At 48.5% G+C, this 16,389-nt stretch overlaps 1 protein-coding gene across 1 annotated transcript in view; it reads left to right on the top strand.

Moving 5' to 3' along the window:
- Nucleotides 1–16,171, top strand: part of CUNH3orf20 (chromosome unknown C3orf20 homolog) — a 59,729-nt gene extending 43,558 nt beyond the window's left edge. The window contains exons 11-17 of the mRNA XM_023749619.1: nt 3,668–3,791; nt 5,138–5,387; nt 8,374–8,677; nt 10,677–10,784; nt 11,482–11,624; nt 15,346–15,483; nt 16,058–16,171. Coding sequence (XP_023605387.1) covers nt 3,668–3,791; nt 5,138–5,387; nt 8,374–8,677; nt 10,677–10,784; nt 11,482–11,624; nt 15,346–15,483; nt 16,058–16,139 — 1,149 coding nt within the window. The 3' untranslated portion in view covers nt 16,140–16,171. The remainder of the gene's footprint in view (nt 1–3,667; nt 3,792–5,137; nt 5,388–8,373; nt 8,678–10,676; nt 10,785–11,481; nt 11,625–15,345; nt 15,484–16,057) is intronic.
- The last annotated feature ends 218 nt before the right edge of the window (nt 16,172–16,389 follow it).

Here is a 16,389-nt window from a genome sequence, read left to right on the forward strand (position 1 = left end):
AACAGTATGGAGTTTCCTGAAAAAATTAAAAATGGAACTGCCTTATGACCCAGTGATTCCACTTCTGGGAATATATCTGAAGAAACCAGAAACACGAATTTGAAAGAATATCACTCCTATGTTCATTGCAGCATTATTTACAATAGCCACGATCTGGAAGCAGCCCAAGTACCCATCAGTAGATGAGTGGATAAATGAGCTGTGGTACATTTATACAATGGAATACTACTCAACCGTAAAAAGAAGGAAATCTTACCTTTTGCAATAGCATGGATGGACTTGGAGAATATTATACTAAGTGAAATAAGCCAGTCAGAAAAAGACAAATACCATATGATTTCACTTATATGTGGAATCTAATGAACAAAATAAACAACATAGAAACAGACTCATAGACAGAAAACATACAGCTATCAGAGGGGAAGAGGTTAGGGGGCTGGGTGAAAGAGGTGAAGGGATTAAGCAAAAAAAAGTACAGTTCAACTCATAGACATATACAACAATGTGGTGATTACCAGAGGGAAAGGGGGTTGCGGGGAGGTAGATGAGAATAAAGGGAGGATAAATGGTGACAAAAAGAGACTTGACTTTGGATAGTGAACACACAATACAGATGATGTATTATAGGATTGTACACTTGAAACCTACATAATTTTATTAACCAATGTCACCCCAATAAATTCAATAAAAATGTAAAAATAAATAAAAACCATTGTTAAGTGACTATGTATGAAGTCACATATCTGTGTTTCTTGATAACCTTTTTAGACTGTGTAAAAAATGTGAGTTTATCAAAGGCAATAGATATCAGAAAATTATTCTTTCCCATAAAATTGCAGTAATGCTTTATTTGCCTGGAAACCTCTTGTCTGATAATCTCTGAAGTTTGGAACACAGCTGAGAACCACTACATAAGGAGCTAAAGACCCCCATGAACAGCCAAGAGAAATCACCCTAAGTCATGAGCTAAACATTCCCACCAACCAGGCCTACAAAAGACCCTTAGTAATTCAACACTGATTTTTTTTTTAACCTAAATGCAATCTTAGCATGCTAGAACTAGAAATCCAAAGCTGTGATATCCAGTATGGTAACCACAAGTTGCAAATGGCTCTTGAGCACTTGCAATGTGACAAGTCCTAATGGAGAGAGACCATAAGTGAAAATACACGCTACATTACCAAGACAGTGTGAAAAGACAATGTACAATTTTTATTAATTATTTATTTTGGTTCCATAAATAATCATAATTTTTATATAGTGGGTAGTGGGGTAGATAAATGTTACTAAAATTAATTCTACCTTTTAAGAATGTTTTTCTTTTAATCCTCACCTGAGGATATTTTTCCCATTGATTTTTTTTTTTTTAGAGAGAGGGGAAAGAGAGAGAGAGAAACATCGATGTTAGAGAGACACATCACTTGGTTGTCTCCTGCACAAACCCTGACTGTGACCAGGAATAGGACCTGTATCTCAGGTACCTGCCCTTGACTGGGAATTGAACCCAAGACCTTCAGTGCACGGGCCGATGCTCTAACCACTTGGAAACACCGGCCTTGGCTTAAGAAAGTTTTTAATGTGGCTACAGGATGTTTCAAACTGCTCGTGTAGCTTGCATTATATTTCTACTGGACCGTGTGGGGTCTGGGAGGTGGAGTGTTTGTAAAGGAAGCTCCCAGAAGTGTTGACAGTGCAGTAGAGACTGGAGAGTTATTGAAAAGGCATCTAACCATCTTGGGGACATTTAGCATAGAGATAAACAGACATTAAAGCAGCTTGTGAAAACAGTACTGCATTCTAGACAGCAGTCATTGGTGTCAACCAAGAAGATTGACTTGCCAAAAAGCATCCACGTCATAATCCCTTCTGTTTGAGAGCACAGGGAGGTGCAGTATATATTACAACTCCCTAAGCAGACAATAGCAAATGAAAAAAGATCAGATTTATTGTAGGTAACAGTATTTACAAACATTACCTCAACTACCAGGATTAATCATCTCAAAATATTTTTACATGAAATCCTTGAGACTCAGAGAATTGCCTCCTTTTGGATTATTGGACCATGAGAGCTACAAGAAACCCTTGAGAAAATTTACTGAGTGTGGGGGCCGGCAAAGAGCCTCAGCTGGGAAGAAGTCATATGGCCTTGGGAATGCAAGGCCTCAGTTTCCCCATCTGTATCATGATGTGTAAGGGTCCACCCAGCTTTCACACACTCACTGCCATCCTGGAACCTTTATAACCCACTCAACTCCAGAGTGTGTGTGTGTGTGTGTGTGTGTGTGTGTGTGTGTGTGTGTGTGTGTGTGTTTCTAGTTACCACTCATCAACAAAATCTGTGGCAGTCTAGGAAAGCTGAGGCTGGGGGGTAGGGTGGCAGCCTCCTTCCAAGTCCCTGTCACTGGGAAGCTTGTCAGATGGCTTCCCCAGGCACCCATCTCCCTGGAAGAGCGCGACGGTTTCCTCTTTTACGGCCGTGCGCCTGGCTCCTCACTAAATATTTCTATCCAGGCAGCACTTTGAAAGCGAGGCAATGCTTCAATTTAAATGCTTTATTAGCCCAGAGTGCCACCTCAAATCCTTTTTGGAAGCAAGCTGGGTATAAATTACAAATAAATAAATAAAATTAGCCCAGAAGCAGCAGCTGGAGCCAGCCGTTGGAAGGATGGTTGAGGTTTTTGCCATTAATTGGGGCATCCTTTACAGAAGTCCTGCCTGCAGGGGAAAGGAGGACATGTGGGCTGACTTCATTGTTCTTCAGAAAATCTGCCCTGTGCCCACCCCACTCTCCCCACCTGAGGCTTCAATTCCACAGAAGGAAATCGCTTTCACACCTCCTCTGTGTTAAGTGAGAGATGTAGAAAGCATGGTTCCTGCCTTTAAGGGGCTGACCGAGTTAAGGATAAAGAAGGTAAAAAATGATGGGGACCCCCAGCAGAAAATGAACTGAAACCTGGGCCTGGTTCTGCAGTACCATTTTGGTGGTCTGGCAGAGGGAGTGGTTGAACTGCAGGGCCGCCCCAGCAACTACCTTGCCACCTTACAGGGGGCCCCAGAGCCAGATGCCCTTCGGGGTAACCTAGAATTGGGGCAGGAGGCCTGGGCCTGTGTGCTCATAGGTACCAGTCAATCTATGTAACCCTGGCTAAGGGCAGTTTTTCCTCTGAGATGCTCTGGCAGCTGGAGGGAAGAAGAGATTCTAGGGGATGCATACAGAGGAGGACTGGCTCCAGAGAGGCCTTTATCCATCATTTTTCACCATGCAGGTATTAACTGGACACCTGCGGCATGCTGGGCCTCTGACACAAAGGAGACCAAGATTCAGTCCCTGTCCTCTAGGAACTTACAGTTCAGCAAGGGAGACAGGTTCAGATGCATTCACTTACTTCAGAAAGGGCTAACCTCTGTCTTCAGGCTGCTGCTGATAGAGGTCCAAGGCAAGGAACAGTTCTGCCCAATAGAATCAGGGAAAATGTTCCAGGAGGGGACCTTCGAGTCAGGTTGGGTTGGTATGCAGGAATTCACTGGGCTGAGGGTGAGAGAGTTGTGTCTTGGGCAGAGGGGACAGAACATCCTTGAAGTCAGAGCAAGGCCTGGTTGTCACTGGTCTGGGCAGATGACCCCTGGCAGGACAGATGACAATGCCCTCCCCTTGGCCTCTCCCCAGATGATCCACAAGACCACCAGCATGGACGACAAGTTGTCTAAGATGAGCCGAGCCCTGGCAGCGATCAAGAGGCGGTTTCAGAAGACAGTGTCTCAGTTCATGAATTCTGTCTTACTGGCAGCAGGTAAGGGGGCAGAAAGGTGGGTGACAGCCTATTCGATGGCTTTTCAAATCCTGAGTTACCTGCAGATTGTCTCCAAGGATAACTCTTTACCACCCCAGGGAGGTGGGCATGACAGGGAGATTTCCCCATTGGTAGATGGAATTACTGGACTCAGAATGCCGAAGGGACTTGCTCAACGCCACATAGCTACTAATGGTGACCTTGGCCACCCTCCATTTTTGAGCACTTTCCTATGTGTCTTTAATGTCTCCATATGATTATCTTATTTTCCTGGGTCTCATCATCTTTCTGTATGTGTCTCTGTCCCCACTCCCACATCTGGTTCACCTTTTAGCTCCATCTTCTATCTATCTGTTTGCAGCCCCATTCCTCTCTCCTTGTAGATCTCAGCAGAGGAGAAAAAGCAGCTACCTCACCAGGCTGAACTGTTAGGCCCACAGAGCTCCCCATGCTGGCCCTTAGGAAACCCTTCCACATCTGGACTCTTTGCCCTGCTGATGAGCCTGGGGACAAAAGGACATTGACACCCCCCCCACAGCACTCCATGCCACCCCCAGGCTGGGCATGGAGGGGCTGTGCTCTCCCCATGACCTCTCTGGGGTATTTCTCCTCACCCCTGAAGACTCAGTTCAACTGTGCCTCTTCTCTGGAAAGCCCTGACTCCCCCAGCAGAAGGGGACACACACTCCTCTGGGCTCCACAGTACTTTATGTGTGCTCTAATAAATCTTACAACCTAGCATTGTGAATATTTCTGTTTGCCCATCCCTCCTATACTGCCACTGGGAGTTTCCAGAGGCAGGGAAGCAGTTGTGGGTGATCTCTCTATGCCCAGCACCCAGCACTCAGTAAATGGTAAGTGAATGAGAGATCCCTGGCCTCAAAAGTTTTCCAGTCTAGTAGGGAAAGTACAATAAGAATACCAATAAATGCAATGTAACAAAAAAAGTAGATGGAAATCACTTAAACCTGGAGACACAAGGAATAGCATCCTCAGGGAAGGGAACAACATGGATGCATTTATACCCAGTCTCTACATTGAGTGCTGTGGAAGTCACAAAGCTGATAAAACACAGGGTCAATTCAGAGAAGAGGGATCTAAGCTGGGTATGGATGAATGAATGGGAATGGGATTGATTCGTTCTTAAATTCAGCCAGCATTTACTGATGCGCTAACGGTGCTAGGCTTGGAGTGCTGTGCCAGACAATAGAGGGCAGGCAGCCCAGCAGAAGAATCTACAGAGTGAAGGAGTGGAGAGGGATATGAGCTGAAGGGTGCCCACATGCAGAGCCCTACAGCAGGGAGGTAAGGCCACTGAGAGTAACAGCAGTGTCTTCTATAAACAGGATTGCTCATCATAGAATATCCATCAAGGGTCATGGGAGAACTAAGTCGAACCAAAATGAGATCCTGGGCCTTTTCCGAGCGGGGCACCAAGCTAAATCTATATTCAGCAGTCTCTGCAACACGTTATCAGTCAGCCCCACCTGAATCCTCGGCTGTACAGTCTCCGAAGGAAGAGCCTAGGTCTGCTCCGATAAGCCCCGCTCCGAAGAAGATCATCAAAATCCAAGCCAAAGCCCTGGCTACACTCAGGTGGGCTTGAGCCTTCATTTCCTCTAGCTTCTGTGTGCCAGATGCTCTCATGCGTAGTAGACACACACTGGTGAAGAAAATAGATGAGGCCCCTCCCTCTCGGAGCTGGAATCCTCAGGGTGGGCAAAGATAGAAGGTACACACATGAATCACTGAAGTCATTTCGATGGTGAGAAGGCTAGGAAGAAAAGAATTCATGGAAAGCAGAGGTTGGCAATTTAAGGCCATGTGTAAATCTGGCCCTCCTGCTAGCCTTTTTAATGGGTGAGCTTAGAATATTTTTTTATGTATTTAAATGCTGGGGGAGAAATCAAAAGAAGAATTTCTCATGACATGTGAAATGATATGAAATTTGAATATCAGATCAATAAGTAAGGTTTTCTTGGAACACGGCCACACCCTCTCATATACTTAGTATTATCTCTGGCTGCTTACCCTGCTAGGACAGACGTCTTGAGTCTTTGTGACATAGTCCATCTGGCCTGCAAAGATTAGGGCATTTGCACTGTGGTCCTTTATAGAAAATGTTGACTAGTCCTGGGGATAGAAAGTGACTAAGAAATGGGATGGGATGTGCTACATTAGGAAGACAGGTCAGGAAAGGCAGTCTGGAGGAAATGATATTTAACTGGAGACCTGAAGGATAAGAAATAGGCAGCCCCAAAAAGGGATGGGGAAGGAACCTCAGGCAAAGGGTAGAGCAAGTATGAAAGCTCTGAGACAAGAATAAGTTTGGTATGTGTGAGTGAAAGTAAAAAGACCAGTGTGGAGCCTCATGGGGAAGACGTAAGAGTTATATAAATTGAGGACAGAGAGAGAGGCAGGAGCCAGATAAGTACACTTGTTACTATTATAGGAAGTCATTCCATTACTTTTTAAGATAAGATGTGACATCATCTGACTTATGGATTTAAAAAAAGAACTTTTTAAAGCCCAGCCAGTGTTGCTCAGTGGTAAGCATCAACCCAGGAAGCAAGAGATCACAGTTTGATTCCTGGTCAGGGCCCATGCCCAGATTGTGGGTTCAATCTCCAGAGGAGGGCATGCAGGAGGTAGCCAATCGATGATGTTTCTCTTTCGTAGATGTTTCTATCTCTCTATTCCTCACCCTTGCTCTCTGAAACCAATACAAATATAAATTGTAAAAAAGAAGGTGACATTTTCATAAAGAGGTAAAGAAGGTGAGAAAGTGAGTTGTGTGCCTATCTGGGGGAAGAGCCAAGCAGGCAGAAGGCACAGCAAGAGCAAAGATCTTGAGGCTGGAGGATAAGCACAGGCCAAAGAGGCCAGAACTCAATAAGCAAAGGTGGGCCTATTGGAGAAGAAGGAGAGAGGTAAAGAGGATAAGGCAGGGGGACAGATCATGTACAGCCTGGAAGGACATTGCAGGGACTTTGGCTTTTATTCTAGGAAAGGTGGAAAGCCACTGGAGAGTTTCAAAGAGAGTAGTGACATGATGTGACTCAGATTTTTTTTTTTTACTTGCAATTGTATTACTTTATTTCATTTTTTAAATTTATACATTCATTGATTGATTCTTTTTTTTTTCTTTATTGATTAAGCTATTACATATGTGTCCTTATCTCCCCATTTCCCCCTGCCCTCTCACTCATGCCCTCACCCCCCTGATATCTGTGTCCTTTGGTTAGGCTTATATGCATGCGTACAAGTCCTTTGGTTGATCTCTTCCCCTTACCTTCCCTCTGAGGTTTAACGGTTTGATTGATGCTTTTCTGTCTTTGGATCTGTTTTTGTTCATCTGTTTATGTTGTTCATTATATTCCACAAATGAGTGAGATCATATAATATTAATCTTCCTCTGTTGGCTTATTTCACTTCACATAATGCTCTCCAGGTCCATCCATGCTGTTGCAAATGGTAAGAATGCCTTCTTTTTTACCACAGCATAGTATTCCATTGTATAGATGTACCTATCACAGTTTTTTAATCCACTCATCTGCTGATGGGCACTTACGCTGTTTCCAAATCTTAGCTGTGGTGAATTGTGCTGCTATGAACATAGGGGTGCATATATCCTTTCTGATTGGTGTTTCTAATTTCTTGGGATATATTCCTAGAAGTGGGATTGCTGGGTCAAATGGGAGTTCCATTTTAGTTTTTTGAGAAAACTCCATACTGTTCTCCACAGTGGCTGCACCAGTCTGCATTTTTCTCCACATCCTCGCCAGCACTTGTTGTTTATTGATTTGTTGATGATAGCCATTCTGACAGGTGTGAGATGGTACCGCATTGTTTTTTTATATTATCACAGATAAGGGTTTAATCTCCAAGATTTACAAGGAACTCATACAACTTAACAAAAGGAAGATAACTCAATCAAAAAATGGGCAACGGACCTAAATAGATACTTTTTGAAAGAGAACATAACGAAGACCAAAGAGACATATGAAAACATGCTCAAAGTCACTAATCATCTGAGAGATGCAAATTAGATTTAAAATTTTTTTTTATTTATTTCAGAAAGGAAGAGAGAGGGTGAGAGAGACAGAAATATCAATGATGAGAGAGAATCATTGATCGGCTGCCTCCTGCACACCCCTGACTGGGGATCTAACCCGCAACCCGGGCATGAGCCCTTGACCAAAATCAAACCCCCTTCAGTCTGCAGGCCAATGCTCCATCCACTGAGCCAAACTGGCCAGGGCTGCATCTTTCTTGAGTGGAGAGCAGACAGGCTTGCTGATAGGTTGGATAGGACATGAGGTTTGAGAGAAAGAAAGGAGTTCAGGATGACCACAAAGCTTGTGTTGGATGGATGAACAATTGAGTTGCTTGTTACTTGAGGATACAGAGGCCCAGAAAGATTAGGGGACCCATTCAAGGCAGTGCTGCAAGGAGATAGGGGGCATGCTGATGGCGGAGGCCAGGGTTGAACTGCCCGCGGCCTAGACTCCACAGCAGTGGGGCCTTTGTCCATGTGGAGTCAGGGCCCACTGAGCGCCTGCCCACTCGCTCCTTCTTGCAGGGGGAGGGCCACAGAGATGCGCAGCCACACCAGGAGGGCTGCCTCACCTTCTGACTGCCCACTGGTGCTGCGGAAGCTCATTTGTAAGGAAGACATCCGCGCTGGCTGCAAGTGCATAGTGAAGCCACCCCTGGTATCTGATGTGGAGCTGGAACGCTTCCTGTCAGTGCCCCGTGACCCCAGCCAGGTGCTGGTGTTCGGAATAGTGTCAAGCCACATTCCTACCAGCTCAGGACAGCTCCAGTGGCTGCTCAACACACTCTACTGTCACCGGCAGCAGGGCCGTGGCTCACCCTGCATCCAGGTGGGTCCTGGGCCCAGCAGAGGAGCCCCCAGTGCCTGGGGGTGGGGAGGGGGTGGGGGAGGGCTAGGGCTGGCTGAGCACCTGGCTGAGAGATTGCCTCTCCACTTCGGCACAGGGTCCTCTTTCACTTCCTTTGCTCCTTGGGGCCTTTGCACACACTCTTCCTACTGTTTGCTGTGGTTCTCTCCCGTTCATCCCCCTGTCCCAGGACGAATGTCACCGCATCAAGTGGTTGCCCTTTCTGACCTTGAGACAAAGTCAGGCCCCTGTTGTTTTCTTCCAGAGCACACACCACAGTTTGTGGTTCTGTGCTGGTGTATTTAAAGCAGAGCCACACTCACCTCTAGATCCTTAGGGCTAAGGAATGTTTGTAGATAGTAGCCAAGTACCTACTCTGCGCTGGTCCTGTGCAGGTCTCTGCTCCATGTTGACTTTGACATAGCCCTGGAGGGGCTCCCACATGGTGGGGATGTAACTACAGCAAGCCCCAATGAGGACCATGAAAGGACAGCTCTAGGCGGGTAGGAACTGGGGAGCAAGAAAACCCCTCTCAAGGGCCTGGGAGAGCCCCCCAGGATGAAAGGTTTGGGCAGGTGGCTGAGTGTTTCTGGCAGAGGCAGTGTCCTGTGCCAAGGTGAACAGGGGAAAGACCGCTCGAGGTCCCAGTTCATCGTGGGTGAGTCAGTCAGGGGCACATGGAACCACCCCGCCTCCTTGCTGCAGAGTCATTTCTAAATCTCATCATCATCCTGAGTCATAAGCCATTCCAACAGTGTTAACACAGTTCAAGGGGTGACCCTGTCCCCAGACCAACTGGAGCAGAGGATGCCACATGAGCACAGAGCTGTGTGTCCACTTGATGCCTTCCTTCAAACCCTCTTTGTCTTGGTGCCCTCTCACGTCTATTGTCTTCACCCATCTTCCTCTGGCTGCAGCCCTTAATTCTGATTTTTGTGTATACCCAGGGGACACCCTCTTAAGCCCTCGTCCCAGGAGTGCCACCTTCCTGACCCTGACATACCCACCCTTGGACCTGCACTCCAGCCAGTGCCAGGAGCTTGGCATTGGAACCCTTCAGATCAGACTCCAGGAGGCTTTTTTCTAGTCTCATACATCAAAGCCACATATGTTTTAAACTTAGAGTTGACTTCAGTTTATTTCAGGGCTATTCATTGTTCACTAATAATTATCCATAAGCACAGGAATGCATGGTGGTGCTGCCCAGCCATGAGCAGCACAAACGGAGTCAGGCCTGGCCTGAGCTGGTTGAAGGCCATGGCAGCAGGATGGAGGAGTGCAGAGAGCAGGCCTGGAGGGTGTTTTCAGATTGCACTGCCTCTGGCCCCACCACTCAGGGTCTTAAGACAGAAACCTTTCCTGATGTTCTCTTGCTGTAATAGCTGGAACACCAGGTGTGGGTCCAGGTTTCACATTTTAAACTGAAAGGTCAGGCAGGACAATTTTGGTGGCACCTGTAATAAAAGGCAGATAAAACCAGAAAGTGTCACATTAGCTTTATTAACAACAGCATCCAGAAAGAAGGAGGAGAAAGAGACCAGTTTTACTCCGGATTGACCAGGCCATACCTCAAGATTTGGGTTCAATTCAGTGGGTTTAATGACCAGCAGGTTTCCAGTAGGGCATCCAGCAGGGAGATAGGGGGCAAAAGAATCCTGGAAATGGGTATGCCCAGGAATACCATTCCCATCTTCCAATGTCCACATGGTCTCTCTCAGAGGAGACAGGAACGTCCCACAGACTCCAGAGGGCCAGGCTAGTGGATGTCACATGGCGGGAGTGATCATCTCTGCGACAGCTTTCACCAATAGAGAGCCCTAAGTGGATCTGGGGACATTCTCTGGGATGCCATGAGTAGGGGTTGAGAAGGGGGTATTGCATGGGGCTCCAGAACTCAGTGGTAACCCGACCTGGCTGAGAACGCAGGAATCTGAGTGCATCCTTTTGGCATGGAGGTGATGGGCATTCATTCTCTTGGCAGTGCCAGCATGACCCCTACCGCCTACTGCGATATGACCTCAACAGCCCACTGCAGAAGGACCCACCCCTGCTGGTGAAGAAGTATGCTGTGATGCAGGGGATGGTTCTGGTGAGCCGGAGCCCAGCAGGGGACTCACCACCAACTACCAGCTGCCCCTGTCTCCATAGCCCCTACCCTTGTGGAGTCACAGATGTGGGAGGGGGTTTTCTCCTAGCCTGGCCTCCTGTCTCCACATTGACCCCATGTCCCCAATCCCAGGAGACTTGAGCACTTAACTGGAAAGTCAAATTCTCTTTATCTGTTTGTAGATTTTAAATAACATAAAAAGGCTATTTCCTTTTTGTTTGTTTTTTTGTCCATGACAAATAACAAATGAATATCCATACTAATGACTATCCTTGCACAGAAATCAGAGAGTGGGAGCATGGAGGGCTATAGAGCAAGATCCTTGCCCTCAAGGGGCTCCTATCCCATGGGAAAGCTGATCAGTGTATCAGTGTGTGTTTGAGGCCAGCTGCCTGGGAGCAGGAAGACACCCTCTGGCCTCAGAGTTCTGGGAGGTCTTGTATATGAAGTGACATTTGAGCTGGTCCATCTGGCAGAGGGGAGAGGCTGGGATGATGGGCATCTAACCTGGGGGACCTAGAGAGAGGACAGGCTTAGCCACACCTCAGTGGGTGACTTGGGAAGGTTAACACCTCTTCCCGGGCACCAAAGAGAGGCCTGGATTCTGGCACAGGCTCTGAGAGTTTCAGTGCTGATGTGCTGAGGGCCTCTCCTTTGTTTCCGTCCTGTCTGTCAGCAGATGTTCGCTGGGGGGAAGCTCCTGTTTGGGGGCTGCGTTTTGAATGGATACGGCTTCAGCAAGCAGAATCTGCTGAAACAGATCTCCCAGGCTCGGCAGGACTGCAAGATGGGCTACTTCATGCCAGAGAACTACAAATTTAGGTACAATGGGAAAAGTTCGGACCGAGGAAGGATGGCGGCAGGCAAGGGTGGGGTGGAGGGGAGGGAGGAGTCGGCACTGTGGAAGGGGCACTGGTGAGCCAGAGGAGTGAATTGAGGAGGAGTCCGCAGTAGAAGCTGGCATGGAAGGACTTTGCGGGTGGGCTGGGTGGGAATGAGAGCAGGCTGTGAGGGGGTGTGCCAGGCCGTGCTGTTGGTTTCTTCGGGACACAGGGCTTGGAAAAGGGCCCTCTTGGAGAAAGAGGGACACAGAATCATTTGCCCAGTGCTGGTTTCTGTAGGGAAATCATGGAGATGGGCATTTGGGTAGGGTCCCTAGTGACACCCCGCCTTTTGTCCCATTGCACCCCACTCCATCCTGTGTGTGATCCAAGTCCTGCCTCTACTTTGTTTACTGGCAGGGCCACATAGGCAAGGGCCATTCATGGAGTGATCTCAGATCCTTGTAAAAGGAATTGGGGTGGCCTGGCTTAAGTCTGCCTCTCGGCCTCGGAGCTCTGGCTTTTCAACCAGATGATGCTCATTACAGAGCATAATTGGGGCCCAGCTTGGGTGAGATGTACAAAGACAGATCTCTGGACTCAGAAAGCATACTGCCTGGTCCAGGGAAGGAGCCTGGGGCTCTTGACATTGCTGAAGGCTATATTAGGTGAAAGGAGCGGATTCTAGAATGCCTGGGCCATGTGGTGCAGCAGAAGACTGACTGGGTCAGGGGTCCTACGATGAGGCTGGCGCCCTGCTCTGTTCTTCACCATCTGGGTGACTATGGCCTAATCCATTTGCCTTCCTAAGCCTACTTTCCTCCCCTTAAAATAAGGGTGATGATGCCCACCTCACCGGGTTGTTGTGGAGATCTTCTGGAAGTATGTTTGCTGGAGTGCTTTATAAACCTGCGTGCAGACATAGGCTTGCCTATGATTGCACCCCCACTGCACTGAGTTGGGCATCCCCCACTCCCACAAGGCCCCTCAGCTTTCTAGGAGTCCTGACTCCAGTCTCTCCCTCATGTGCTGAGTTTGGGGCTTGTCAGAATGTCCGCTGGATCCAAAAGAGGTCTGGGGGAATTCGCTCCAGAGAAACCGTGGAGGTTACACCATGACCCAACTATCCTGGAATGCTTAGTGGAGGAGGCTATGGATGTTAGGAAGATGCAGAGAGAAAAGCCACTGAGAGCCTCAAGGCTTTGCTAACTCTGTCCTCAGGTACCTCTACAGCTCCTGCAAAAGAGGCATCAAGCCAGGCTGGGAAGAGAGTGTGAGTTCTGTGTGTGCACAGGGACAGGGCGTGGCAGAGGTGACCCTCAAACCTCCCTGTCCCAAGCTGCCTCCCCGCCTCCACAACCCAGTAGCTGCCCCTACCAGCCATGGCAGTTCTCAGCAAGGCTTGGTGCAGCTCCGGGGTTTGGTGGCACTGTGAGAGCCACTCTGTTAGGAGACCCAGAGACATGTGAGGTGTAGGCCAGACCTGGTTGGTGAGATAAGACTTGTCAGCTTATGAAGAGGAGAGGCAGTGCCGGCTCTTCATGTGTTAGGATGCCACTGTGGACCCATTCATGAGTCCTAGGAAGACCTGTGGGAGTAGGGTCCTCTGCTGAAGGAGAAGCAGGCACTGGATAAGCAGGGGAAGGGCATGTTGTGGGAAGCTTCGGTGACTTGATCATATAGGCAGTGGGGAGCCATTGAAGGTTCTTGAGCTGGGGAGAAGCTTGATCAGAATTGGCTCTTATTTATTTTATTTTTCAGTTTCTTTTTTTAATTTATCTTTATTGTTGAAAGTATTACAGTACTTCTCTCCCCTGCCCCCTCACTGACACCCTCCATCCCGTTCCTGCACCTCCTCCCCAGGCCTTCACCGCACTATTGTCTGTGTCCGTGGGTTATACATATATGTATATAAGTTTTTTTGGTTAATCTCTTCTTGCGCCCCATTGCAGTGTTGTGAAGTCACTTGAACTTTGTGTGTGTGCTCCCCATCAGGCAGGGCGGCAGGGTGAGCTGTGAAGGGAGACGTTAGTTTACTAAATGCCAACATTGTGAATATACCCAGATTCTGTGACCCCGTTTTGGTAGCATTCCATTTTTTATTTTGGGGGGGGGGCTTGCAATGATAGAGGAGACCCCCCTCTCTCTTCTCCCTTTGTCTCTTATCTCTGAACTGCTCTTCCCTTAATCTAGTCTCATGGCAAGGGCTCAAAAAATATGAAGAAACAATGAATGAAAGGGCTGGTCCTGCCTCTGCCATGAACCTACTATGTGCCCTCCAGCTCCCCTCTCTGCTCTTGTCGATAAAATGGGCACCCTGCACTTCCTGTCCCCGAGGGTGCCACCCTGCACTTCCTGTTCCCTAGGGCCACTGCGATGCTCAAAACCATCTTGTAACCCGAACAGTGTTTGCATACAGTGAATGGCTGGAAAGCCTTGAGCTGTGGTGCAAAGGGGAGGAGTGACCACACATGTTCATTAGTTTCCTAGAGCAGTGTGACACTTCCGCAAACTGAAATGTATTGACTTGTGGTTCAGGAGGCCAGACGTCTGAGATGCAGGTATGGGCAGGACAGGCTCCCTCTGAGGGTGCTAGGAAGGATCTAGTTCAGCCCTCCAAGCTCTGGGCATTCCTAGGCTGTGGCTGCACCACTCATCTTTTATTTATTTATTTTTTTAATCCTCACCCAAGGATATTTTTTTTATTGATCCTTAGAGAGTGGAAGGGAGGAAGGAGGGAGGAATGAAAGAGGGAAGGAAGGTGGGAAGGAGGGAGGGAGACATGAATGTGAGAAAGAGACATCAACTGATTGCCTCCCCCATGTGCCCCAACTGGGGTTGGAGATCAAACCTGAAACTGAAGTACGTGCCCTTGACCAGGAATTGAACCCATGACCCCTTAGTCTACAGGCAAACATTCCAACCACTGAGCCAAACCAGCCAGGACAGCACCACTCATCTTCACATGGTGTTCCCCTAGGTGCATGTCTGTGTCCACATGTCCCTTTTTTTTAAAATATATTTTATTGAATTTTTACAGAGAAGAAGGGAGAGGGATAGAGAGTTAGAAACATCGATGAGAGAGATCGATCAGCTGCCTCCTGCACACCCCCCACTGGGGATGTGCCCGCAACCAAGGTACATGCCCTTGACCGGAATCGAACCTGGGACCCTTGAGTCCACAGGCTGACGCTCTATCCACTGAGCCAAACCGGTTCGGCCACATGTCCCTTTTTTATAAAGACGCCAGGTATATTAGATTGAGGCCCACCCTACTCTAATATGACTTCTCAGCTCACTACATCCACAGTGACCCTATTTCCTACATCTTGGGGTACTAGGGGTTAGGACTCCTGTATATGAATTTGGGGGGGATACAATCCATAACATTGTACATGATGACTTATTTTCTTGGCTTCCTGTTCTCTCCTTTGCTCGTTTGATGGTCAGGCTGTGTGTACAGGTGTCGTGGGCATGGAGTTAGGGCAATTCCAATCTGAAAAAGAAGCCAGGGAAGCCAACCCCAGTGAACCTCTGGGTCCCCAGGGGTCAGGTCTCCCCTCACCCTTCCTCTGGAGAAGCACCTGCGCCCTTTTCTCTCTAGGGACTGGAACATTGGGGCGCAGCTCTGAGTGAGGGCTGCTTGCCCAGACACCCCCAGCTCTGGGCCCCCTCTGACTGGGCCTCCACTGAGCACTGCCCTCCCCTCCTTGCCTCTCCAGCAGTGTTTTACCCACCTTCCTGGGCCTGGAAGAAGCTGACTCAGACAAGAGAACAATTTTGGAAGACTTCCAAGGAAGCATCTCCTCATTGACCGTAGGGGACAAGATGGAGGACTATTTCCCTGAACCTGAGAAGAAGTAGGTGGTCTCCCAGCCCGGGGGCTGAGGGGCCCTCTTGTGGTTGGCAGAATAGGCATGACTCCCAGAGGCCACAGGGGGCTAAGTGACCTTGGGGAGTCACATCTCCAACAATCTCTGACCTCTGACCTCTTTTATCAACATACTGCCCAGTTGCTCTCCCTGGTCTGGTTGGCGGAGATTGAAGCCTTTAAGCTTGTGGTGAAACCCCACACCTCAGACCCATCTGTCTGTCTGAGAAGGGTGGAGACCGCAGGCTGTCTTCCTGCATAAACTTCCTAGACTTGTCAAGTCCACTGACTTGGCCGTATTCACTGTGAAGCGAATCATGTGTCCTGCAAGAGCGTGAAAAATCGCACACTTCTCATGAAGATAGAAAAGCATAACCGTGAGCACCTAGAAAAGTCACAGGTGCACTGGAGCCCCAGGTTGGAGCGATGCCGAGAGGACCTCGGCTGTGCAAGGTGGAGGCCATGCTCACCTCGGCCCAGGCCAGCGCAGGGATCAAGTGCTGTCCAGACCAGCCCTCTCTACCCATTTCCCAGCATTTGCTTCTCTCTATTTTGATTTTTAGGATGAATCTGCATCCTCTCATCGAAGGCAGGAGGGACAGTAAGAAGATGAACTCTTGGAAGAAACAGGCCTCCAAGAAGTGATGCAGGCCCCTTGACCACCAGAGTGCCAGGCCTGGATGAGGCTCCTCCCTTGCCCACCTGCCCTGCCCCCCCCATCCCACCCCCACCCCCACCCCCTTTCTCTGAGCCTCTATGTAATAAACAAGCATGCCTCCAGCATCTGGGTGAGGCCATGGGCTAGGCTGGTTCTACAAGGCCAGAGGCCCCCAGCAGCCCGGTTTTAGGTCCAGTCCTTGGGAACTAGGGTGCTCTGACCCAGAGCTGCTTCTGT

The sequence above is a fragment of the Myotis lucifugus genome, unplaced genomic scaffold, assembly GCF_000147115.1.
Source record: "Myotis lucifugus unplaced genomic scaffold, Myoluc2.0 scaffold_8, whole genome shotgun sequence".
NCBI lineage: Eukaryota > Metazoa > Chordata > Mammalia > Chiroptera > Vespertilionidae > Myotis > Myotis lucifugus.